Source organism: Balaenoptera musculus, chromosome 3 (genome assembly GCF_009873245.2).
Source record: "Balaenoptera musculus isolate JJ_BM4_2016_0621 chromosome 3, mBalMus1.pri.v3, whole genome shotgun sequence".
NCBI classification, from domain to species: Eukaryota; Metazoa; Chordata; class Mammalia; order Artiodactyla; family Balaenopteridae; genus Balaenoptera; species Balaenoptera musculus.
Window position 1 is genome coordinate 49,972,794 of NC_045787.1, and position 25,450 is coordinate 49,998,243.

At 42.1% G+C, this 25,450-nt stretch overlaps 1 protein-coding gene across 2 annotated transcripts in view; it reads left to right on the forward strand.

The window, feature by feature from the left end:
- LOC118893298 (regulator of G protein signaling 7 binding protein) overlaps positions 1 to 24,153 on the forward strand; it is a 117,704-nt gene extending 93,551 nt beyond the window's left edge. Inside the window, exons 4-6 of one of the 2 annotated variants that reach the window (XM_036848675.1) lie at positions 2,371 to 2,518; positions 4,503 to 4,573; positions 23,133 to 24,153. In XM_036848675.1, coding sequence (XP_036704570.1) covers positions 2,371 to 2,518; positions 4,503 to 4,573; positions 23,133 to 23,224 — 311 coding nt within the window. In that variant the 3' untranslated portion in view covers positions 23,225 to 24,153. Of the gene's footprint in view, positions 1 to 2,370; positions 2,519 to 4,502; positions 4,578 to 23,132 lie in introns of those variants that run through there. The other variant, XM_036848676.1, reaches the window with a different exon arrangement.
- The last annotated feature ends 1,297 nt before the right edge of the window (positions 24,154 to 25,450 follow it).

Consider the following 25,450-nt stretch of genomic DNA (forward strand, 5'->3'; position numbering starts at 1 on the left):
CAATGCAAGTGCTTTTAAGAGGTCAATGCCCTCCAACTGGGAAATGGTAATATGCTATGTACTTAATGGTAATATGCTATGTACTTAATTAATTTCTACCCAACAGCAATACCATAAAATTGGAAAAGCAATTCCATCACCCAGGATCAATGTGCATAAAGTATACACAAAAGGATCAAAAGTTTTCATCAGTAAACTTGTGTTTGTGCTTTGGCTGAATATTCAGAGGTCCATCTCTACTACAGGCTGATGAATGCTGTACAGTTAATTACCAGTTAATTGCTTGTCTCTTTCTCCTTGTGTTGCTACTACATGGGTTACAAATGACAGGGATGAGATTTTTGCTAGTCGCCTTCAGATCAGGAATCCAAGGGAAAAGCTTCCCATTAGATTTTACCATAAACAGCCTCCCTTTTCATAAGTGTTTTTGTTTTATTTTTTATTTTTTTAAACATACAAAAACAATCATATCATGATTAGGGAAATTGAGCTATGAGGTAACCACGTGGAGCTGCTATCTCATGAATATTCAATGATACCGGCTGTAACGATTTCTTAACAACCAGTCTGGAGATGTAACTACATAATACAAATAAAACTGGTTGAAAGAGTGAAAACAACAATATAGCTACCATTTATACCAGACTACATAATATTATACAACAGCTTTATAATTATTTGTATATTTTTTAAATTGTCTATCTCTAGCACTTTAAGCTCCATGAGACAAAGACTATCCTTTCTTTCACCTCTGTCTCTCTAGTACCAAACCCAGTACCCGATACTTAGCTGACACTCAGGAAATATTATGAGTGAGTTAATGAACAACTGAAAAAGCCAGGTTTAAAACCCAGTTCTTCGAAATTGAGTTATTTGTAATGAGGTGGATGGACCTAGAGTCTGTCATACAGAGTGAAGTCAGAAAGAGAAAAATAAATACCATATGCTAATGCACATATATGGAATCTAAAACAACAGTACTGATGAACCTAGTGGCAGGGCAGGAATAAAGATGCAGACGTAGAAAACAGACTTGAGGACACAGAGTGGGGAGGGGAAGCTGGGATGAAGTAAGAGAGTAGCATTTACATATATATGCTACCAAATGTAAAATGGCTAGTGGGAAGCTGCTGCATAGCACAGGGAGATCAGCTCGATGCTTTGTGATGACCTAGAAGGGTGGGATAGGGAGGGTGGGAGGGAGGCTCAAGAGGGAGGGGATATGGGGATATATGTATACATATAGCTGATTCACTTTGTTGTACAGCAGAAACTAACACAACATTGTAAAGCAATTATACTACAATAAAGGTATATTAAAAAAATAAAAATAAAACCCAGTTCTTGAGAATTCCCTGGCAGTCCAGTGGTTAGAACTCGGCGCTCTCACTGTTGGGGTCCCAGGTTCGATCCCTGGTCAGGGAACTGAGATCCCGCAAGCCATGCGGCACAGCAGAAAAACACACACACACACAAATAAAAAATTAAAACCCAGTTCTTGGGCCTCGTATGCCATTCCCATGATAGCAAGATACACCCTTGCAGATACCCAGAAGTTCAAGGCAGAATAAAAGACATTAACAGAGGATATCAGGGCCACAGACTATAACTCCCACTTAATTTCACATGAATTTATGGCCTAACCAATTCGGAGATTTGTTTCCAGAAAGTATTGATTTATTCCCTTGAGATCAGTCCCGGTAAATACAAGTCTTAGTGCATTGGCAGTTCACTACTGTGGACGGCTACCCAGTACATGGTGCTTTAGTTGACTGCACTTTGTGGTCTCAGCAGAGTGAGGCTGGATCTTGAGACTGGGCTCTCTCCTCATAGAATGATACGCTGAAGGAGGTTGGAGAGCCAAGGAAATGGAAGGCAGGTCCATAATCTCTGCTGCTTCTCACAGGCCCAGAGGGCTAGTGTCAGAATCAGAGGGAACAGCGGGGTTCCTATTCCTCCTGCTGGGTGTCACCTGCTCCTGGCCCTTTTACCTGCCCCTGCATCTGAGGACCAAAAAAGCAGCACAATTTCACAGGCTGAATCTCTTCTCCGTAGCTAATCCGATCTAACTCATGAAGAATGGGTTACAAAGCACAAATACTCCATCAAAGGCAGGGCGCTTACTTTAATCTTGACCTTCAGGTTGCATTGACCTCAGATACCTTTCCCAGAATGTTGTGAAAATATGCTATACACACACACACACACACATACACACACACACACATTATTGTAGTATTCAAAGAAGTTTCTAGGGTTAATGGAGCATTTGACTCAAAGCATAGCCAACGTTTGCAATGATATCTTGGGTATAGAATTTGCATTTATGATTTCTTATCCCCTTCTCTTTACCAACACCAACCCCCTTAGGAAAGGAGCCTGGAGGGGGAACCAAGAGTTTGGATTGCAAAATTGACGAGTGTGCTGAAACACCTGCTCTAGAGGACTCCTCATCATCCCCTGTAGATATTCAGCAACATTCCTGGCAGGTTTCCACAGACATTGAGAACACTGAAAGGTAAGTGGGAAGTTACCCTAAATAGACTGCCAATCCTCCTCTAGTTAATACTCAGTGGCTAGAGAGAGTCGAGATTTTCTCTTTCAGATTCAGAAACAGAGCTCTCAGGAAACTGAGATGAGAGACGGTGAGGGGTCCAAATCCATCTGCAGAATGACAGCAGAACCTCCAGGACATGTGGGCTCCCAGGCCTCTGCTTAGCCCACTCCATCAGCCTTGCATCTCCATGGAGATGAAAATGGAGTGCTTCCTTGGGAAGGGAGAATGGTGGATCTATATACCCATCACAGCTCACTCACCAGGCTGGGTCCCAAAATTTCCATTTGTTTAAGGGAGAAGAATTCAAAATTGTGCAAAGATGCCTCCAGTAGATTCTCAGATTTCAGGTGTATGGAATGGCCTATTCAGTTGCCAGTCAGGGGCTGAGGGCTCTGTCCAGTTCACAGACAGCTTTCCGAAGAGCTGTCTTCTCTTACTCTCACAGGATGTAGATGATGGCCCCTTAGTGGTCAAAGTGAGTTAATGCATTTGTCTTAACAAGCAGTAGCTCACGGCTAGAGAGGGAGTTTCTTTCTTGGGAAGAAGAGATTCTACAGTGATTCTATTTCATTTGGGAAAAGGAAGCAATAACAATAATATAATCATAAATGCATCTAGATGCTAAAAATTCCATTCTGTGAGGCAGAGGGACAAGCCCCTTGTTTATTGGCCTTCACACTGATATCTTGTCCTTTGCTACTGATGTCCCCAGAGCCAGCACGAAGCAGCTGAATGAATACTAGGCAATTCCATCAAGGGCTCTGTGTGTGTGGGGTTGAGTCATTGACAAGATAATGAACACTATTTTTTTATTTTTAGAAATGTATCACACAGTGACATTTAGAGCCATTGTAGTTCTACTTTCAGATTGTAATATAATTCTAAAGCTAATTACCAAATTTCTGTGTTTATAGAAAATTGAAGCATGTGGTAATTACGTGCTATTAATAAAACTGGGATTTTGTCTATGCTTGGAAATCCAACAATTCAAACAATAAAGCTGTTTGGCACAGTTTGATAGAGCTATAGACAAATGATGAGTGATTTCTCTTAATTTATAAAGTAGAAAATGCTTTGCTCTATTCCCAGGAAGAAATATCTGCCAGAGTGCCATGGTCAGTGTGTAATCCTTCAGCAAAGCCATTTTCCTTTTCAGAAACCTTGCACAGAATCTCTATCCAATCCTTGTAAGCTTGTCAGAGAGCAAGCTATGGCTGATAATAATAATAGGAGAGTCTAGCCCTCAGCGTTGGAGGTATTTCAGTTCAGCCTGAAAGTTCAGATTCTGCAAAGGAGGTGGGAGTGACTGGGAGAAGTAGGCACAGTAGACCTGGTCTGGGAAGGGGCTTCCTTGTTTCTCCCTATCACTTTGCCCTAAGAAATCTGTGGGTCTCAAACTGGGCTGCACATTAAAAACATTCCAAGTCAATTTAATGTGTTGACCCTTGGGAATGCTTAACAGCTGTGTTACTCTGAATTCCAATCACGATAATGAGAGACGACAGGGAGTGAACCCACACAGGCAGGACAGCCCTCGGACCAGATAAGAAAATCATCACCCAGCCTCAGCTTTGCCCAGGGTTCCCCTGTTGTTCTAGTTGCGTGCCCTTCACGAGCCCTTGGAAACGTGAAGTACTGTCCTCATTACCAGAGGCTCTTCTCTGATCTCAGCCAGGTCCAACTGAAGGCAGATATGAGGGCTCCTATAGCAGAATGCCCTGCGGACACGTTTGTCAGAGTAGTTCTTATTCTTTCCAGAGCCAACCCAACTCAGATTTTCTTTTTTCTTATAAAAGCAAAATAAATGAAATATTTGCCTACTGGAAGCTCGAGCTGGTACAATTAGGCACAGACTTTGTCCTTCAGTTGTCTCACAGAACAGACGGTTTGAGATTACATTTCAAAAATTTACAGCTGATATTTTTTCTTTTTATCAATTTTACAGAGACATGCGAGAAATGAAAAACCTTTTAAGCAAACTCAGGGAAACTATGCCTTTACCATTGAAAAATCAAGGTGAGTCTTGTCATTTCTCTTTGAGGCAGAGGATGTTTTTAACATGATAACCTTGGGTCTTGTTTCTTCAGAAATTAAAGCAAGTTTTTTTTTTTTTTTTTTACACAAGCAATAGAAGGCATTGAGCCTACAGTTGTCTTTCCTCGAGAAGACAAGAGAATGAGAATAGTGTATCAGGTGAATGCAGTTTTGCTCTGAGGGGGAGCTGAGAAACTCTCTGATGCCACAGCACACACCTCCATGGGCCCTATCAGTCAAGAGCATTTATTCATTGTATACTCTGTGAAAAGCACTACACCATGTGTGGCAAACACAAAAGGACTGACGACTTGGCCCTTGCCTTTAAGAAGTTTACAGCCAAGTGGAAGAGAATAAGAACACTTCCAAAGGAAGATCCCTGCCATCTACGTGTTGTGTGTTACCTAAACAAAGTAATAATAGTAATTAACATATATTGCCACTGTGATTTTGCGTCCAATTCCAATGTATGGGGGTTTTTCCATACCACCAAGCAATTATCGGACACCAGCTGAGTGTCCTGCAGTTCAACTGAATTCTGACACTAACTGGGGACAGCGTCGGATTCCACGAGTTAAGGGTTCAGTAGTCGTAAAAGACTGCCCACCCTCACCCCCAACTTTAGACACCAATCCCAAGTCCAGGTTGTCACCTGAGCTTCTGACATCCAGCTATAGATCAGAGGGTCCAATGAACTCCTTCTTAGGTTCAGTTAGTTCACTAGAGCAGCTCACAGAACTCAGAGAAACATTTTACTTACCAGACCACCGGTTTACTATTACAGGATATAACTCAGGAACAGCCAGATAGAAGAGATGCATAGGGCAAGGCATGGGGAAAGGGCGCGGAAATTCCATGCCCTCTCCAGGAGCACCACCCTCTCCAGTCTCAGAAGCTCTCCAAACCCTGTCCTTCTGAGTTTTTATAGTGGCTTCTTACACAGGCATGACTGATTAAATCACTGGCCATTGGCAATTGATTCAACCTCCAGCCCCTCTCCCCTCCCTGGAAGTCAGGGGGTGGGATTGAAATTTCTAACCCTCCAATCACGTAGTTGGTTCCCCTAGCAACCAGCCCCCATCCTCAGGTGTTTTCCAAAAGTCACATCATTAACATAACAAAAGATCTTTATTGCTCTCTAAGGAAGTTCCCAGAGTTTTGGTAGCTCTGTGCCAAGAATGAGGTCAAAGACCAAATATATATAAATTACAATATCACAGCCACTATCCTAAATACTTTAGATGTATTATCTACATTAACTTATTTAAGTCTAATAACAGCTTTGAGGGAAATGCTATTCATGTTTCCCAATTTACAGGAAACTGAGTCACAGAGAGGTTAACTAACTTGGCCAAGGTCACACAAACTGTAAGTAGAAAGGCTGGGATGTGATCCCAGGTAGCCTGTCTCTGGAACTATCCTATGGGAGTATACACCAGGAAAGGAAGCAGAAACACAGAAAGGGAAAGGGGATATTCACTAGAATGTAAGTTCTGTGAGGGAAGGGCCTCTGTATGCTTTTGTTAACTGTTTTCTCTTCAGTACCTAGAGAAATGCTCAGAACGTAGTAGAATAACACCCAGCATAAACATTAAATGTTTGTTCAACCTGCAACCAACTTTGCAGCCCCAGAGTCTGAAGATATGTACAATGGACTAATAATAATCACTTTCACTAAGCACATATGGCCAGAGCAACCTTAAGGGAAGCATCAGCTTCAGAGAGTGGTCCATAGAGGGTGGAGAAAGGGTTTTTAGAAGTAAGAAAGATACACCTCGTTTCCACCAAGCAAAGCCCAGGCAGGAGGGAGGGCAGGGTGCTGCTTGCCTCTGGGTGAGGAGGGAGAGGATTTGGCAGCAGAGCAGGAGCTCCGCTTGGCTCAAGGAGCAGCGTGGCAGAAGGTGGAGAGGTGGAGGTGAGAACCCCAGACAGTGTAGTGTGACCTGAGCTGCAAGGGACAGAGGCAGGTAACAGAAAACAAGAGGCGGGCGATTGACATATATACACTAATAGGTATAAAGTGGATAACTAATAAGAACCTGCTGTATAAAAGAAATAAAATTCAAGTAAAAAATAAAATAAAATTGAATAATAAGAAAAGTAAGAAAAAAAAGAAAAGAAAAGAAAAGAAGAGACCGGCAATATGGTGCATCAGGTAACCGCAAGCACCCCCTGAAGGGCCTGCTGACCAAGGGTTCCTGGCTTGAGTCATGGGTACAGTGTTTGGGAGGCTTTGTAGGGTTTTAAGAAAACAGTGTTTTACTACAGAGTGTTGTAGTGATGAGAGCCCTCTGGACACAACATGCAAGTTTGCTGCTAGAAATAAGCATGGTTAAGGCTAGCCTTGGGTTCTGATGCTTGCTCTGCCATTTTCCTGGAACCAGTAGTTTAACTTCTGGAAATGTACATTTCCTTATCCCTGAAAAAGAAATTAGACCACCTACTTCAGAGGATTGTTGTAAGGATTAAATGATTAAAGACTTGTCAATGCCTACTACCAACCTTACAGAGAGCAAGTGCTCAACAGTTGCATTATTATTATTGTTGTTATTATTGTTATTATTGATATTTACCAGCTGGCCCACCAACCTAGTTCAGGAAAACTCCAAATCATCATCAAATTGAACAATACCTGCTACATTTCACTCTGAAGCAGACTATGTGTAGCGTCCATGAAAGGTTGATCCTGAGCCAGCTCTCCAGAATATTGATCCCTGAGACTTTGGATTTGGGGCTCATGCCTGAAGCTATCCTCACCTTCTTATTATGTAGGGAAAGTCCCCCCCACCAACAGCACGTGGGCCTCTTCTTTTACTTCACATCCAGTTGCTTAGGAGGATAACCCAGGGCCCCACAGGCTGAGTTTCATGGATGCCATAGCGTATATTTTAAATTAAATATCTGAAACATTCCCTCTATATTTAGTGAAAGTTCATCAAACAGTTTTTGAATCAGGCATTATTGGAAAAATAGAAATTTTATTTTCTTTACTTAGGACATTTTTTATAATCATAAAAAGTATAATAGAAATACTGGGACTACCCTGGCAGTCCTGTGGTTAAGACTCTGCACTTCCACTGCAGGGGTTGTGGGTTCGATCCCTGGTCAGGGAACTAAGATCCCACATGTCAAGTGGTGTGGCCAAAAAAATCCAGAATTATAGTAGAAATATTTTGTATAACTTTGTATTACTTTTATAAATGGAAAAAATAATTAGAATTTTAAATACATTTTAAAAATATAATAATAGTAATGAATGACTGATACTATGAGTAAAAACACAAGTGAAAAGGGAAAAATCGAAACAAGTGATGCCCAGGACTTGACTCCTAAATCCATTTGGGCCATGAAAAGGAAAAAGCTAGGAGATAGAAGGACTTCTTCAGGAGGGAGTAATGCTGTATGATTTTAAAATAATTTTTAAAATTCAGGTGAAGTCTTGTGGGAAATTAAGATTTCTTCATTTGGGGGAGAAATGGGAACCCTTAGCACGTGAAGATACATCTCTGTTCTGGGCATGTTTAATGGGTACTCACAGCATGACGTCACTGGGAGCGGAGCGGTGGGGAAGGGGAATGCGAGTCTCCACTGGGGTGTCTGAGAAGGCCTGAAGGAAGGCAGGTCTGTTGGAGTCACCATGGGAACATTTTTTAGCAGATGCATGCGGCACTATTTTAATAAGCAGATCAGTCAGATCCCTCTCTCTGCGTATACCAAGATAGAGCATAGAGGCTGCCCCATGACCTTCCTGGAATTCATTTCAGGTGATTTATTTATTATACAGGTCTAATCTATGCAGAAAATGGTGTGGGGTGAAATGTGGGAAAACGTGTTCCAGTTTTTTTCTGTAGGACCTTATTGTCAAAACATAATTCTAACTGGATGAAAAGCATTATAGAGAGCCATCTGTTTTCCTCCTGGCTGCTTCTTTCCTTTCTCTTTTCATTCCATTTACACGTGAGTTTGAAGCAGAGAGAAAAAGGGAAAAGATACTGCTCCTGGTCCCCCTTTTTCCTACTCAAGCCCTGACCATGTGGAAATCCTGCCGGGCACGTATGGGGTGCGGGTGGGGAACCCACCCTGGAAATGTTCTGAATCCCCTGTTCTCCAGACTCCATCCTGTCCCTCAACTCAAAAACTCTTCCATGTTGATTTTAGCATTTCAAGGTTGAATCCTATCTTCCCGCCTTCCCACCAGAATCAAAACTTGACTCAAAAACAATATGCTTTAAATTGATTTTCAGTGACAAATAAAGGAAGGTGGCCAAGAGCAGGAATTGTAATGGTTAGTGATTATGCCTCTATTTGAGACGGGACCTTTGCTTCCGTGCTTCCAGTTTAAGGCTGGAGACAGAGGTGCACAGAAGAAAACTCCCTTGCTAGGCTCCAGCTCCTGGCAGCCTCCCGGCAACATCCAGGTCTCCTGGCTCTCAGCCCGCTGTCCTTTCCTCTGCTTCAGCACCTCTCCTGTCCTACATTCCAGGTCACTGGCAGTGCTGTAGAGAGCTTCATTAATTATGAGAGTCTTGCTGTGTCAAATGGATTACAAATGGAACCACCTGTGTAGACCCTGCAAAGTTACTGACAAAGGCTAAAAGGAGATGGGAAAGTGAAGGACAAGCACCTTCTAAATGCAGGCTGTAATCAGACAAAACACTGCAGAAATAATTTAAGCCTGAAAGACAGTTTCACCTTTTCCAAAATTCTGACTTCATGAATGCTGTGCAGTGTGTCAATACATTTACTCTTGCCTAGAATTCGGTTGGTGGTACCAGGCATTAGAGTCTGTCTGAAGTGGATCAGTCAGGAATTGCAGCTGTTCTAGAACGGGCCCCCTCCCACAGACAGTCCTACTCCAGACTAAACTGGGTCTAGGAACAGTTCCCCCATTCTCTACACCCCTGATCCACTCCAGTCTGGACGTGCATAACTAGAACCAACCTAGCCATAGCAGGCAGAAGAGTTCTCTGGCATCCAGCTGAAGAACACTGAGCAGTTATGCCACCTGCTAGCCTGGAGATGACTTTTTAGGTCCTTGCCCAGCACCTCGTATAAAGACTTTCTGTGCCTCAAGTTGGTGTCTGAATGTCATTCTGGGCAGTTTTTTGTTTTGTTTTTTAATTAATTTATTTATTTTTGGCTCCGTTGCATCTTCATTGCTGCGCGTGGGCTTTCTCTAGTTGTGACGAGCGGGGGCTACTCTTCGTTGCAGTGTGTGGGCTTCCCATTGTGGTGGCTTCTCTTGTTGCGGAGCATGGGCTCTAGGCTCACGGGCTTCAGTAGTTGCAGCACTCAGGCTCAGTAGCTGTGGCTTGCGGGCTCTAGAGCACAGGCTCAGTAGTTGTGGTGCATGGGCTTAGTTGCTCCACGGCATGTGGGATCTTCCCAGACCAGGGATCGAACCCATGTCCCCTGCATTGGCAGGCAGATTCTTAACCACTGCGCCACCAGGGAATTCCACTCTAGGCAGTTTTACTGGTTACCCCAGATCCTTTGCAATCTCTACAACATTTTGCCCAGGATTCAGCGTGACATATGCTATCCCCCCACCCCTCTCCTCCAATCTAATCCACTCATCACTGATAACACGTCAGTTTCTAAATACATTACTCTAATTATGTTGAGCCACTACTCACAAATTTGATGTGTCTACACATTGTCCATTGAAGGAAAAACAGACTTCTCACCTCATCATTCCTTGTCCCCACCATCATCCAACATGTGATAGTCACTTACAATACGCCAGATTCTGTGTCAGGTGCTGGGGATGACTCTCCCTAGAGGCTCTCCATCTCAACAGGACAGAATGGGATGAGAATCACCTGGGAATTTCAAATGACATAAGCCTCCCCTTGCACAGATTGTGATGGAGCCTTCAGGGTATGACATATGAACTCTGGAAACAACTAACACACACACACAGAGATAACACACACACAGATACACACACACACACACACACACACACACTATTGGAAAGACAAAAAAAAAATAGCGCTTAAAATGCAACTATTAGTTAGATACAGGTTGCTACAAGGGCATATTGGATTCTCACCTAGTCATATTTTAGTTGTAAATGGGGAAGGAGAATTTCTTTTTGGAAAGTATATGAGCTGAGATTTTTTAGGATAAATTGAAATTAGCTAAAGAAAAAGATGTAAAGAAGACAGTCTAGGCAGAAGATTCTGAATGTGTGAAGGTGTCTGAGGAGATGACAGATAGGGCATTTTGATGAACTACAAGCACTTCATTATTTGGGAAAGTGGTTAGAAAAGAGGCTTAAGGGCTTCCCTGGTGGCACAGTGGTTAAGAATCTGCCTGCCAATGCATGGGACACGGGTTCGAGCCCTGGTCTGGGAAGATCTCACATGCCGCGGAGCAACTAGGCCCGTGAGCCACAACTACTGAGCCTGCGCTCTAGAGCCCACAAGCCACAACTACTGAGCCCATGTGCCACAACTACTGAAGTCCACACACTTATAACCTGTGCTCTGCAACAACAGAAGCCACTGCAATGAGAAGCCCGCGCACCACAACAAGGAGTAGCCCCCAATCACCGCAACTAGAGAAAGCCTGCGCACAGCAACGAAGACCCAATGCAGCCAAAAATAAAATAAATAAATTTAAAAAAAGAAAAGAGGCTTAAGAGAGCGACTAGAGGGAGTCTTTCAAGATGGCAGAGGGGAAGGACCTTGAGCTTACCTCCTCTCGTGAACACACCAAAATCACAACTAACATCTGAGCAACCATTGATAGAAAAGACTGGAACCTACAGAAAAAGATCTTCTACATCTAAAGGCATAAAGAAGAAAGCACAACGAGACAGTAGGAGGGGTGCACTTGAAATATAATCAAATCCTTAACCTCCTACCCACCGCACCCCACCTTGGGTGACCTTGCAGAGGCTCTCCCACAGGAGTGAGAGTTCTGAGGCCCACATCAGGCTTCCCAGCCTGGGGGTCTGGCACTGGGAAGAGTTGCCCCCCAGAGCATTTGGATTTGAAGGCCAGTGGGGCTTATTTGCAGGAGCTCCACAGGACTGGGGGAAACAGAGACTTAACTCTTTTTTTTTTTTTTATAAATTTATTTATTTATTTATATTTATTTATGGCTGTGTTGGGTCTTCGTTTCTGTGCAAGGGCTTTCTCTAGTTGCGACGAGTGGGGGCCATTCTTCATCGCGGTGCACGGGCCTCTCACTGTCGCGGCCTCTCCTGTTGCTGAGCACAGGCTCCAGACGCGCAGACTCAGTAGTTGTGGCTCACGGGCTCAGTTGCTCCGCGGCATGTGGGATCTTCCCAGACCAGGGCTCGAACCCGTGTCTCCTGCATTGGCAGGCAGATTCTCAACCACTGCGCCACCAGGGAAGCCCAGAGAGACTTAACTCTTAAAGGGATTGCACAAAATCTCACGTGCACCAGGACCAAGGGCAAAAGCAGTAACCTCATAGAAGCCTGGGCCAGACCTACCTGCTGGTCCTGGAGGGTCTCCTGGGGAGGCAGGGGGGGGGTGGGGGTGGCTGTGGTTCATGCTGGGGCCATAAAAGCTGGTGGCAGATATATTGGGGATTATTCATCGGCATGAACTCTCCTTGAGGCAGACATCTTGCTTGGGTCTTTAGCACCAAGACCTGGCCCCACCCAACAGCCTGTAGGCTTCAGTGCCGGATGCCTCAGGCCAAACAACTAACGGGTGGGAGTACAGCCCCACAGCCCCATGCATAAGCAGACAGGTTGCCTAAAGACTTCTTGATCACACAGCCTGCCCACCAGAGGGCCAGGACCCAGCTCCACCCACCAGTGGGCAGGCATCAGCCCTTCCTGCCAGGAAGCCTACACAAGCTTCTAGACCAGCCTCACCCACCAGGGGGCAGAAATCAGAAGGAAGAAAACTACGATCCAGTAGACTGCAGTCTGCAAACACAGGCCAGACACTACCCTGGGACCACTGGCCCCTGGCCCTTGGGTGAGTGCACTGCTGGGACCCATAGGACGTCTCCTACAGAAGGCTACTTCTCCAAAGTTGAGAAACGTAATTAACCCAAAATGAGGTGGCAGAGGAATGTGTTTCAGATGAAGGAACAAGATAAAACTCCAGAAGAATTAAGTGATGTGGAGACAGGCAATCTACCCAAGAAAGAGTTCAGAGTAACGATTGTAAAGGTGATCCAAGAACTCGGGAGACAAATGGATAAGTTAGAAGGATTTTTTAACAAAGAGTTAGAAAATATAAAGAACAACCAAACAGAGTTGAACAATACAATAACTGAAATGAAAAACACACTGGAAGGAATCAATAGTAGAGTAAATGAAGCAGAATGGATCAGTGAGCTGGAAGACAGAGTAGGGGAAATCACTACTGTGGAGCAGAAAAAAGAAAAAAGAATGAAAGGAAATGAGGACAGTGTAAGAGACCTCTGGAACAACATTAAGCACACTAACACTCGCATTATAGGGGTCCCAGAAGGAGAAGAGAGAGAGAAAGGGCCTGAGAACATATTTGAAGAGATAATAGCTGGAAACTTCCCTAACCTGGGAAAGGAAACAATCATCCAAGTCCACGAAGCATGGAGAGTTCCATACAGGATAAACCCGCAGAGGAATATACCACGACACATTGCAATCAAAACGACAAAAATTAAAGGTAAAGAGAAAATATTAAAAGCAGCAAGAGAAAAGCGACAAATAACATACAAGGGAATTCCCATAAGGTTATCAGCTGATTTTTCAGCAGAAACTCTGCAGACCAGAAGGGAGTGGCAGGATACATTTAAAATAATAAGTGAACAGAGTATCTGTCAGGCAAGAGCTGCTGTGATGGTTTATGATGATGCCAATAAAAAGTGGGTGCCAGCTGGTGGTTCAACGGGGTTCATCAGAGTTCATCTATATCATCATACAGGCAACAACACATTCAGAGTGGTGGGCGGGAAGATTCAGGACCAGCAGGTCGTGATATATTGTGCCATTCCTAAAGGGTTGAAGTACAATCAAGCTACACAGATCTTCCACCAATGGTGGGATGCTAGACAGGTGTATGGTCTCAACTTTGGCAGCAAAGATGATGCCAATGTCTTCGCAAGTGCCATGACGCACGTCTTAGAAGTGTTGCATTCACAGGAAACAAGGCCAACATTGCCTAGACAAAATTCACAACTACCTGCTGAAGTTCAGAATGGCCCATCACAAGAAGAATTGGAAATTCAAAGAAGGCAACTACAAGAACAGCAATGACAAAAGGAGCTGGAGCGGGAAAGGCTGGAGAGAGAAAGGATGGAAAGGGAGAGATTGGAGAGGTAGAGGTTAGAAAGGGAAAGGCTGGAGAGGGAGCGACTAGAACAGGAGCAGCTGGAGAGAGAGACACAAGAAAGGGAACGTCAGGATCGTCTGGAGCGGGAGAGGCTGGAGAGACTGGACCGGGAAAGGCCAGAAAGAGAGCGGCAAGGGCAGCTAGAAAGGGCGCAGCTGGAATGGGAGCGAGAGCGAAGAATGGCAAATGCCGCTGCCCCTGCCTCTGTGGAGACTCCTCTAAACCCTGTGCTGGGAGACTCCTCTGCTTCTAAGCCAGGCTCGCAGGCAGCCTCTCAGCCGGCCGAGACTCCAACCCAACAGGGCATTGTCTTGGGACCACCTGCACCTCCACCCCCTCCTCCACTCCCACTAGGTCCTGCCCAGGCATCAGCCGCGCTTCCTCCTCCCCCAGGATCCCCTCCTCCCCCTCTGCTTCCGTCCTCAGGGCCCCCGCCTCCGCCTCCTCCACCACCTCTTCCTAATCAGGTACCCCCTCCCCCCCCCCACCTCCTGCTCCTCCCCTCCCGGCATCTGGATATTTTTCGGGATCCATGTCTGAAGACAATCGCCCTTTAACTGGACCTACAGCTGCGGTTGCTGGAGCAAAACTTAGGAGAGTGTCACGGATGGAGGATGCCTCCTTCCCAAGCGGAGGGAACACCACTGGTGTGAATTCGGCCTCATCTAAAACAGATACGGGTCGTGGAAATGGATCCCTTCCGTTAGGGGTTAGTGGTTTAGTGGAAGAAATGAGTGCCCTGCTGGCCAGGAGGAGAAGAATTGCTGAAAAGGGATCAACAACAGAAACAGAACAAAAAGAGGACAAAAATGAAGATTCAGAGCCTGTAACTTCTAAGGCCTCTTCAACAAGTACACCTGAACCGACAAGAAAACCTTGGGAAAGAACAAATACAATGAATGGCAGCAAGTCACCTGTTATTTCCAGATGGGATTCTCCAAGGAAAAATCAGATTGTTTTTGACAACACGTCCTATGATTCATTACACAGACCAAAATCTGCACCCTCGTCACAGCCCAGTGCCAACGGCGTCCAGGCGGAGGGACTGTACTATGACAGGCTGAAGCAGGACGTTTTAGATGAAATGAGAAAAGAATTAACTAAGCTAAAAGCAGAGCTCATTGATGCAGTCAGGCAGGAACTGAGCAAGTCAAATACTGCATAGAGAATCAAACTAAGGAGAGATAGGACTTCAATCTGGAGAGAGGGGAAAAAAACCTACAAAGAACAACTGTAGTAACAACAACAAAACCCTTACATTTTGTGAGCTGTAAGAAGAAAATGGAGACAAAGCAGGGAAAAAACAACATACTTTGAAAGCCTTCAGACATTACTACCCTGGTGATAAGCTGTTTCCCTCCCAGTTTGCTGCTTTTTTCTGACCTTTACAACAGGATGGAAGAGAGTCGTATAGGAGTTCCTGCATCAGTTATGCAGAAAATACTGAATCTATCAGGCAAGATCACCATGCATTGAAATATTTTCATGTCAAGAGAAAATCGCACATTTTCCACAATCCATTGCTAAAATAAAGAGGAGAAAGGCTTGAGAAGTTTTTTTTCAGAGAATGGTGATGAGGAATTTAGCAAGTTATGCTATTGTATTGTAAATGTTTCTCTCAGGTTTGTCTTCCTATCATATTTGATATTCCATGAATAATTGAGTTCAGCCCTATGTAGGTTAAGATCATAAAATGTGGAACAAACAGAATTGTATGTGCTTTCAAAGGGTGATATTTATAAGAAAGTGTCCTAAAAATGATTTGTTCAGAGTGAGGAATTTTAGAATGATAGGAAGTCTCTCGAGTTTAGCCTTCACGCAATTTTGTAGATTCAAACATAAAATTTGTCCATAATTTAAAGATTTAGATGCCTTCCTAAATTGTCACAATGCTTTACCAAATCTGTGACTCCTACATAACACAAACCAGTGGTCAAATGTAAAACAATATATTGTAGATTCACTGTAGGTTTTCAACCTTTTTTAGATTTATGCATGTGGACATTTTTATAATGTAATTATAAATTATAAAATATAAAAACCACCACAAAATTAGCTTTTTTAAATTGCAGACAGTAATGCATGTCAAACTAATATGTAGTGGACTTTTCAAGGCCTAGTCCCAGCGAAAACATTTTGTAGAGTATAGGGGAGTGGAAGGAAGGGAAGGAATAATTTTTTATTTAAAGTTAATTTCTGCACTATCTTCGTTCTCAGTTATCTGCATGAATAATAATATGGAATATTTTGTGACTTTAGTTGGTAAATATGTTAACAGCATCAAGTACTTAATCTTTTACATCATGTCTTCAGCTATTTGTATTTTAACTTGAGTAAGTTCAATGGTCTGAAACATGATTCTGAGCTTCACATGAATTATATCTTACTGTGGAACTCAAAAGTTCCATCCCTGAATTTGGCAGTTATTACCTTGGCGCCCTGCAGTTATACAGGTGTTCAGGTACACATTCCTGACTACAAAGCTGCTTTTGAATCTTATGTTGAAATACTAGAAAAGTAACAGTGATGGCAGCAATTAAGGTCACAGAAATCATTAGATAAAGGGAAAACAGTGAGGGGGGTCCTGCATAATTTTCTTTTAATAAATAAAGTGAGATTTAGGTGGTGGGAAGAAGGAACTAGATACTCTACTTATCACCGTGTGTGCGTGCGTGCGTGCGTGTTTGTGTGGGCACTCATGTGTGTGTATGTTATCCACTCCCTTTTCTTTGAAACTTCTAAGATTAAAATAGGGGAGAAATCCTGTATGTTGCAATGATAGAATTTTTTGAAATTTTAGGAAATCAAAATTCTCCAGGCTCTCCATCTTGATTTATGCTTGAGTTATTATGTGCCATATTTGCTTTGAAACTTTTGATTATCAGTAGTTTTACTAAAATTTTGAAGAAATAATCCACTTTCATCTGTTATCTAGATTTCTTAATCTAAGTTCTTAAAGACAGAACTTGTTGATAGCATAGTTTTCTAAGTGCTGCAAGTTTGCAGCCATTACCACTTCAAAGAGGTTTGAATGAGGGAGTTTTTTTCCCTTGTTAAAATAGTTCCTGTTTCTGTAGAAACTTCATTTTTAGATCTGTGATGGATGAGCTCTCATAATTCAAGTATACAGTTCTTTTTTTCTATCAACTATTCATTGTCATCCAATAGTGAAGACATTAAAGATGCAGCGAGCTTATGAAGTACTACTTTTTAAAAGAAATAGGTGGCATTTTCATCTTTATTATTGTACTTTTGGTTATGCAAACACTTTGATGATACAAATGTTTATGTCCCCCATAAATCTGCTCAGAAATCACTTTTGATTTTGTTGATTAAGTTAAACAGTCTATAGTAGGATAGAGTACTGGGTACAAGCGGTCCAAAGTAAGATAAAAGACTGTAGTAAAAATGCTAGATCTTAAAAAAGAAACTGGTTTATGCACTAAATGTTTTGTGCCTTGGTCTAATATTAACATGATGTCTGTGTAAAATGACAAAAAGAACCAGTGTTGAATCATGTTTTATTTCCTGTCGTTCTGCATTATCCCAGATTCCTAAATGTTTTCTTTCCAAGAAGTTTGATTGAATTACTGTATACATTTACTGTCCTATGTGACAGTTTTGTCATTGTTAGAGATTTCAGTAATTAAAATGGGAAACAGAAGCTTAGGTTATTTTCCTTATCAAAATTATGTTCCTTGGAGGCACAATATTATGATGGTTTTCATGCTCTTGTACATCGGATGTCTTAAGCTGAGTGCAGTTTAGGGGATCCTTTCTAATTACGGGAAGGTACTTCTTTCCTTCAACACTGTGATCTGACCTGTGACAAATCTGTACTATACACTATGTAAATGGCTAACAAGTCAATTGCAAACCAACTGAATGTACAAATCTTAGTGCTGGTGCTGAAATCTCTTCAGAATAGTCATCATGATCTCAAAGTTTGTTTCAAAATTTTGCAAGCATCAAGTGTCAATCAAAACTGAAGATGAAACACTAATGAATGTTGAATTCTCATGCTTTAGGTGTACTTCCTTATTAGAGTTTTTGGTTCTCTGCTATTTTTACCGTACTGTTCATTTAAATTTCCTACATGCTAACTTCGTTTGTGCGATTGAAATAAAATTGCAGTATATGTAAAAAGAAAAGAGAGAGAAAGACTAGAGAGGTTGGGGGAGGCCCCTCTAATTCACGTTAAGAGGTTTGGACTTTATCCTGAGGTCACTGGAGGGATTCAGATAGTAGGCAAGTACAATAAGACAGGTGAGAAATGCTTACAATCTGACCTAAAGACCGGGGTTTGGAGAAGAGGATATGACCAGTTGGCTGATGTACATAAGGCCAAGGCAGAATCAAGGATGAAACCTGGGTTCAGACTTGGAAAGCAGAGTGGATGATGGTGTCAATCACTAAATTAGAACAGAGCGGTACCAGTAGAGGTAGAGGACAGAACAGTTGAAGTTCTGGATGTGGGGGGACTCCAAGAGCAATGCTCAGTGGTTGTGATGGATGTGCATGTCTTATGCTGAGGTGAGACATGCGAGCTAGAAGGACAGGAAATACAGATGTAAACATCAGCAGCGTAGTGGTAATCGAAGCCCTAAAAATGGTTGAGACCACCCATGGAGAGTACATAGAGAAGAGCCCTGAAATACCAAAATGTAAGGTTTGAGGGGAAAGAAGAGCAGTTTACAAAAAAAACTGAGAAGAAACTCAACATAGTATAATAAGAAAGTTGCACGGAAGGAATGGCTGATAGTGTGGGGTAGTTCAGCTAGATAAGAACTGAAAGTGTCCATAGGATTTAGCAACAAGGGAGTCACTGGTGAGGTTGGCCAAAGTAGCTTACTTGGAATTGGGGGCCCGGAAGCCTAATTAAGGAGGGTTGAGGAGTAAGTGGGAGCTGAAGAGCTGGGCAGAAAGGGTAAATTTATTAAGTCTTTCATAAAGAGTTGCTCATAGAATGGTGGCTAAACAGGGTTGGAAGCAGACAATGTACCAAGGGCTATAGCAATTGTTTGGAAGCATGAAGGAAGGTAGGAGCACGGAGCAGTCTGAAAAGACTTTTCTGAAAAAAGAGATGGTGTGTGTAAAGGCAGGGAGGCAAGGGAAGGAATGGTCTTATTTAGGGAATTCTAAGTAGTTCTATTTTAGACCATCCCCTCCTTCATATGCCTTTCATTCCAGCCAGACTGGACCATTTACTTGGACCCAAACTCAGGCTGTCTTTGACCTCCCTGTCTTTGACCTGCCCTGACCTCCTCCTTTGACACTGCTTTCTCCATCCCGAACGCCTGTCCCCCTACTTCACCAAATGTCCAAGTTCTCCCCATACCTTGTAGCCCAGCATGAACACCGAGGCCCCAGGAATTTTCCACAAATGTCTTCTTTACAGATGGGAGTAATTTCCCCCTCTGGGAATTCTCAAAGCATTGTATTTGTATCTCTGTAATGGCATTTCTAATGAAGCCTCCTAGTTACTCAAAGATCCCTGAGGCCAAGGTTCACCTTTCTCTTTGGACCCATCTCGTATTACCCGCAGCACCTGACATAGAGCCCTACACTTCACAGAGCTTTGATTAATTCAGTGGTTCTCAAAGTGTGGTCTCAGGACCAGCCGTATCATCAGGTCCAGGAACTTGTAAGAAATGCAGATTGCCTGGCCCACCCCAGACCTACTGATTCAGAAACTCTGGAGGTAGGGCCAGCAATCTGTGCTTTAATAAGCCCTCAGATGAAGCTGATGCATTTTATGCTTGGGAACCCTGGGATTAGCTGAAGTTCTCCTTTTTTAACAGATTAGAAATGTGCAACTGCAGTTCCATTATAAACACTCCTCTTGACTTAGAGAACATAGCTTTAAACTCAAACACTCAGTTTATTATTTGAAAACTTCTCATGTTCATGTCCTTCTGTTTCTTAACGTATCATTTATGTAAAAAATCTTTTATTGGCAAAAGAAATTTGAGCAATAGAGAAATGGTATTACTGTACCTTGGGGGACTCCAGCATCCCTGGGTTTAGTAGGGATTAAACATTGAACATCCAAGAATTAAACATTAAATGACTGGGGTTTGAATTTACTGATGGCTGAATACCCTACTCTCCTTTTCTTTCACTTTCTGCTATGATTTCCTGCCTCCTCTTCCCTTTCTCACTTTTTATTTTCACATTTAAAACTCTCCTAAGTTACAGTTCTCTGAGGGTATGCACTTTGGAGAAAAGATACCATAAAAGTCTCAAACATTTCCAATAAAAATCAAAGATTTCCCAGCAAGTTCAGATGGATTAGCGCAGAAAGTTTAGAATGAGTGGGGAAACATCCCATTTTGCTCACATTCTGTTGACAGCCCCTCACTTCAGAGGCAGGATTTCAGTATGTGGGAAGACATCTTTCCTTAGCTTTGAATTGACTTCAAGCCATTCCAGGCAGACTTACTGCTCAGTGAATTTCAGCATTTATTGCAGGTGTCAGCCTCCTAGAGTGTAGAAAGCTGCTCTGAATTTCTGCCAAGAATTTTTGAGCTTTTGTGTCACCTCAGCCCTAGGTGATGATCAGACAAGCTCCAGGCTAGGCAAAGGTGTCACCAATGCTCAACTAAGGTGCCCCAAACCAGCAGTCGTCCTTAATAGGCAGTCTGTCCTTCGCTTAACATCTGAACACTTTCTCCTCAATCCTAACACTTCCTATTCACTTATGAATGCTATATACGTATGTGTGTGTGCATGTGTGTATATAGCACTCACAAGTGAATGTTTTATATATATATGAAAAGAAGACTGAATGAGGAGAATTTCAATAGCACAAAGGTTTTTTGATTCACTGTAATGAATGCACAGATACAAGGGTCAGTCTTGATACAAATCTCATAATACCTGTGTGCTTTTAATATCTAAAAAAGAGAGAATGAGAGCAAATATACCACCACAGCACACACGTGCACACTTTCTTTGTAAATACAACATACCAACGTATGTAGACATTTCCTCATGTAGTGGGAACAATACACATCAGAATTGCATTTTATTGTATAATATATAAATACCAGTGAGGTCACTCCCAAGTCTCTTAAATGACTGAAGAAAGGCAAGCATATACGGAATTCAGGAAATAAATGGGAATTCAGGAAATAGATCTCCAAGTCTCATAGAAATAGAAATAAGATTTTTCTTTCCTATTAGTATCTTCATAGTTTTGGTGATTCTGTTCCAAGGAAGCATTAATTCCAGTTGAACCTGAGTTTTGGGAAGTGTAGTCAGTATTCAAAGAGATACCAAAAAATAAAATTCTTTACCCTTCAGGGTCTGCTGTATCTTGGCCATATCCAATTAGGTTAAGTTCACTGGTCATTTGGTGGTTAAAGAAGTAAGAGTCCTAAAAATGATGAGAGAGTATGGTTATCATTTCTATCTGCTCCAAATATATTATGATTCATCTCAGTTATTCTTCTGAGAAATCAGGCTTATATATAGGATTTGACATTGCTTTCAGCATCTTAACTATTTGGGGCAAGTTTAACTGTAAAAGAGAGATGTCCTATTTTTTTGCCTCAAAATGTTGACATCCAGATTATAGTGAATTATTTTTCACTGTGAAAAAGACAGAGTCCTGTTTTTCTCCACATCAGCAGAGTGTGAGTATTAAGAGAGGATTTTAATCTGGGGAGCCTGCGGGGGGAGGCTGTGTTTGATTAATCTGATGTGCCCAGCTGGGGCACCTGTTTTCTTCCCTGGCTCTGACTTGCTACTCTAGTTTCATCTACGTGTGTAACATAGTGCAGCATTCCAAGGAACACTGTCAACTCAGTGGGTGATGCTAATTTACAAATAAATATGACACATGGGAGCCTTGGGGGATGGGGAGGGAAAGCCAGGGCACTTGGATGACAATTTATGTAAGAGGACCAGAAAGCCAGGACTCATTTGTTCCTGATAGTTTCCTGAGCGTCTAGGCTCTCAGTAATCAAGAAAACCAACCCTCATCTACAAGCCAGTTTTATTGAAGTGGGGCACAATTCTTCACTATATCAATCACTTCATCTAACTCCTGATTCTGGGCTCTTTTTCAAGGTCCTGCATCTTCAACGTTAGGATGGGGAAAGGAGGGAACATTTTAGCTCTGCTCTGGGAGGGCAGTGCAACTAATCCCGGCAAAGCTTAGGTATATAAGAGTTACCAGCCAACCAGCCATTTTGTTGCCCCTAGTTCCATTCTGACCATATCTTAGCGCTGCCCCAGCTAGCAATTTCCAGATTATTTCCCTGTGGTCCTTCTCCAGCCTCTGCAACCCACATTGGCCAGTTCCGCTCCAACAGGCTGTTTCTACCCACAGTCTCTGTCGAACTGCACTATTTCCCAAAAACCCAGCTCATTAAACTGTATTTGGTTTACTGGTTTATTTCTTTCTCTACTTGTCATCATATTAAAATTTTCAAACCACCACTTGTGAATTCAACAGCTGACAATCTTCTCTGAATGCCCTTGTGTGCAGATATCTATAGAAAGTGCTAGGGAAAGACTCAATAAGAAATAGTTGAAGCTTCTTCCCGAGGCATAAAGTAGGTGAATGGAGGTAAGACAAGGTCCTATGTAAAGGAAAATAGTTAATAATAGCTATATTTACTGAGCGTTTCCTCCATGCTAGGCACCAATGTCCCCACCCAAGCTAAATGTTTTTAATAGATTATTTCATTTAATTCTCACCTAGGGTATGTATTACTGAGCCTTATTTTACATATGGGGAAAATGAAGCCTAACGAGCTTAAGTGACACTTTCAAAGTCACAGGACTAGTAAGTGGTAAAGTGTAGGAAAGAAGCCAGCTTTACTCCAAAGCATGGGCTTTTTCAAAGAAGTATACATCTCCCAAGTGAAAAACTGCCTCTAAGCAGTTTAGATTTAACTCTAAGCAGTGGTTCTCAACTGTGGGCTCTTTGCTTCACCCTCACCGCCACCCCAGGAACATTTGGCCATATCTGGGGACATTTTCGGTTGTCACAACTGGTAGGGGAGTGCTACTGGCATCTAGTGAGTAGAGGCCAGGGACGCTGCTAAACATCCTGCAATGCTCAGGACAGCCCCCAACAGTAAAGAATGATCTGGTCCAAAATGTCAATGGTGCCGAGGCTGAGAAAGTTGGATTCGAAGGATGGTGGATTTTTAAGGCCAATTCATAAAAAACACGTTGTTTTGTCTGTACCTCACTCATATGTACATTCTATCCCATCACAGATGACAGCAGCCTTCTAAATCTAACTCCCTACCCCCTGGTTAGAAGACGGAAGAGAAGGTTCTTTGGGCTGTGCTGTCTCGTCTCAAGCTAGGTGATTCCTCCTGGAAACCACCACTAGGAAGACCTGAAAATATCACTGAACCCGAGGACCTCCAGACAGCTGAACCACAGTTATTGGTTTTTGACTATGTTTTCTATGCTTCCTTATTACTTTTATCCACCTCCCGCTGCCCTTTGAAATGATTTTACATTTGAAAGCAGCTGCTGTCAAGAAGAAAAAAAAAAGACAGATTCGAAAAGCAGGCTGTTTTTAAAAGGATTTTTAAAGCTGACATTGTGCATGTCTGCTCCAAACCACACCATGACAGATGCAAGAATTATGATTTTTAAATTATTTAAAGGTTTTTTAAGTATTACACAGAGAAAAATTATTTCGTGTATAATAGTATATCTATAGCTCTTGCTGATCTCATGTCAACAAATGATCACATATGAGAGTCTTTAAATATAGAAATCTATTTAAAACTGCAAAACTGTTCAAAATCCAACCAATATTAGGAATAATATTATAATCAAACGTACACCACCTCAACCTATTGCTTTCTCTGCACTCATTTACGTTTAGTCTTCCACTCTGTCAGAACCTAAGAGCTTCAACGTAAAAATATCTTAATTTATAATGCAACAAAAACCATATATGAAAAGTATTTAAATTTTGTAAATACACAATAATCCTAATAACTGCCTACAATGCATATGGGCAACTAATTTCCTTTCGATCCAATGGTGTCTTTTTCAGCTTCTTGGAGAATGAAGTAATCCAGTTAGGAAATGGTGTAGTAACATATACAATTACCCTCAAATGTAAAATTGAGTATTATCATATTTTGTTCTAATTGAAATCTGAAGCATGATGTCTGCACATCAGCATAGTGTTAAATCTTATAGGGCATGCTGGAATTAGCTCAGATCGTAAAAATACTTAACATTTTACATTGTTAATAAAATGTTTTTAGTTAAGCTAAGCTTGTCTCATTTTAGATGACTATGCAGATAGGACTTTTCCAACGTGTACTTGGTGTCTTGTCTTATGCTTGGAATCTTAAAAGCAGGACACATTAAGCAATACTCTATTTTAGAAAGGAGGAAGCCACACGCTTTGTTTTTCTGCTCACAGCTCTGCTGTGCTCTTCCTCCACTAAACTTGTAACATGATACAGATTTTGTTATATTTTCCCTTGTTCTTCCTTTGGCCCATGTCCCAGACAGAATTTCCCATGGGTTGAAAGATCAAGCCTTTGGACTTCTTTTCTTGTTTTCCATAGTCTGAAATTCCTCAAGTCAGACAAGAGGCACCAGAGACCAGCACAATAAAAGGATGAGCTATATACATGGTTTATCCAAGATGCATCTTTAATCACAACCCTATAATTTCTCAGTATTTATGTGCACAGGCATTTATAAGTCCACCAGTATTTTGACCTGAAAAGTAAATATACTCAAGCTTTTAGCTTTAGTGAAGGGCAAGAGAGGTACAGACAAACTACTGGAATAATTATCATATTAGGTTGAATTATATGAAATTGCTGATATTTGACTGTTTTTGACCTAAAAAATGGCAGCTTCCTATAGTTCAACCTAATATCTGATGTTGTGGAAATTATCCTTGAAATTGTCTTCTAGTTGTTTTGATTGAAAGTGAAAGGATTAAAGAGTTGGAAGAGATCTCAAAAGGCAATGCATACCTCTATTTAGATCACACCAGCTGGTCGTTGGCCTTATTCTTGGAGTCCAGAGATGTATTCCAGTGAGTTGGCAATTGATGCATGGCTATAGGTATGACTAGCTTCATATCAAGACGTACCCTTGAAAGTTATACGAGAAAAATCACAATTTTCTAAATCAAATACTTGTAGTACAGTGTGGGAATATGCTATTTAAAAACTCCTACGGTGACTGCTCCTTTGCAAAGCAGGTAACCACTCCCAAATTTACCTGGTCCTCAAACCCTGATTTTCATAAATCAGGTTTGATTCAAGTTTAATATCTTCCTGAATGCCGTTCATTTTCATCCCGTGAAGTTTAATTCACTTCAGGTCCATTGTTTTAGAAATTATGAAGGAGCCCAATCTGGCACGCTCTCAGCTCCCATCTCTGCCCTCTCCCACCTTCCACTATACTGAACCCTTAGCTTCAATCTAGTTCCTACTAAAAAAAGTACATGCAGAGTTATTAACAGATAAGCCCAGCCTTGGTGTTCAGCACCTTCTTCTAAATGCGTGACCTAAATCACGTCTGCTTGGTTAATTTGTGCTCA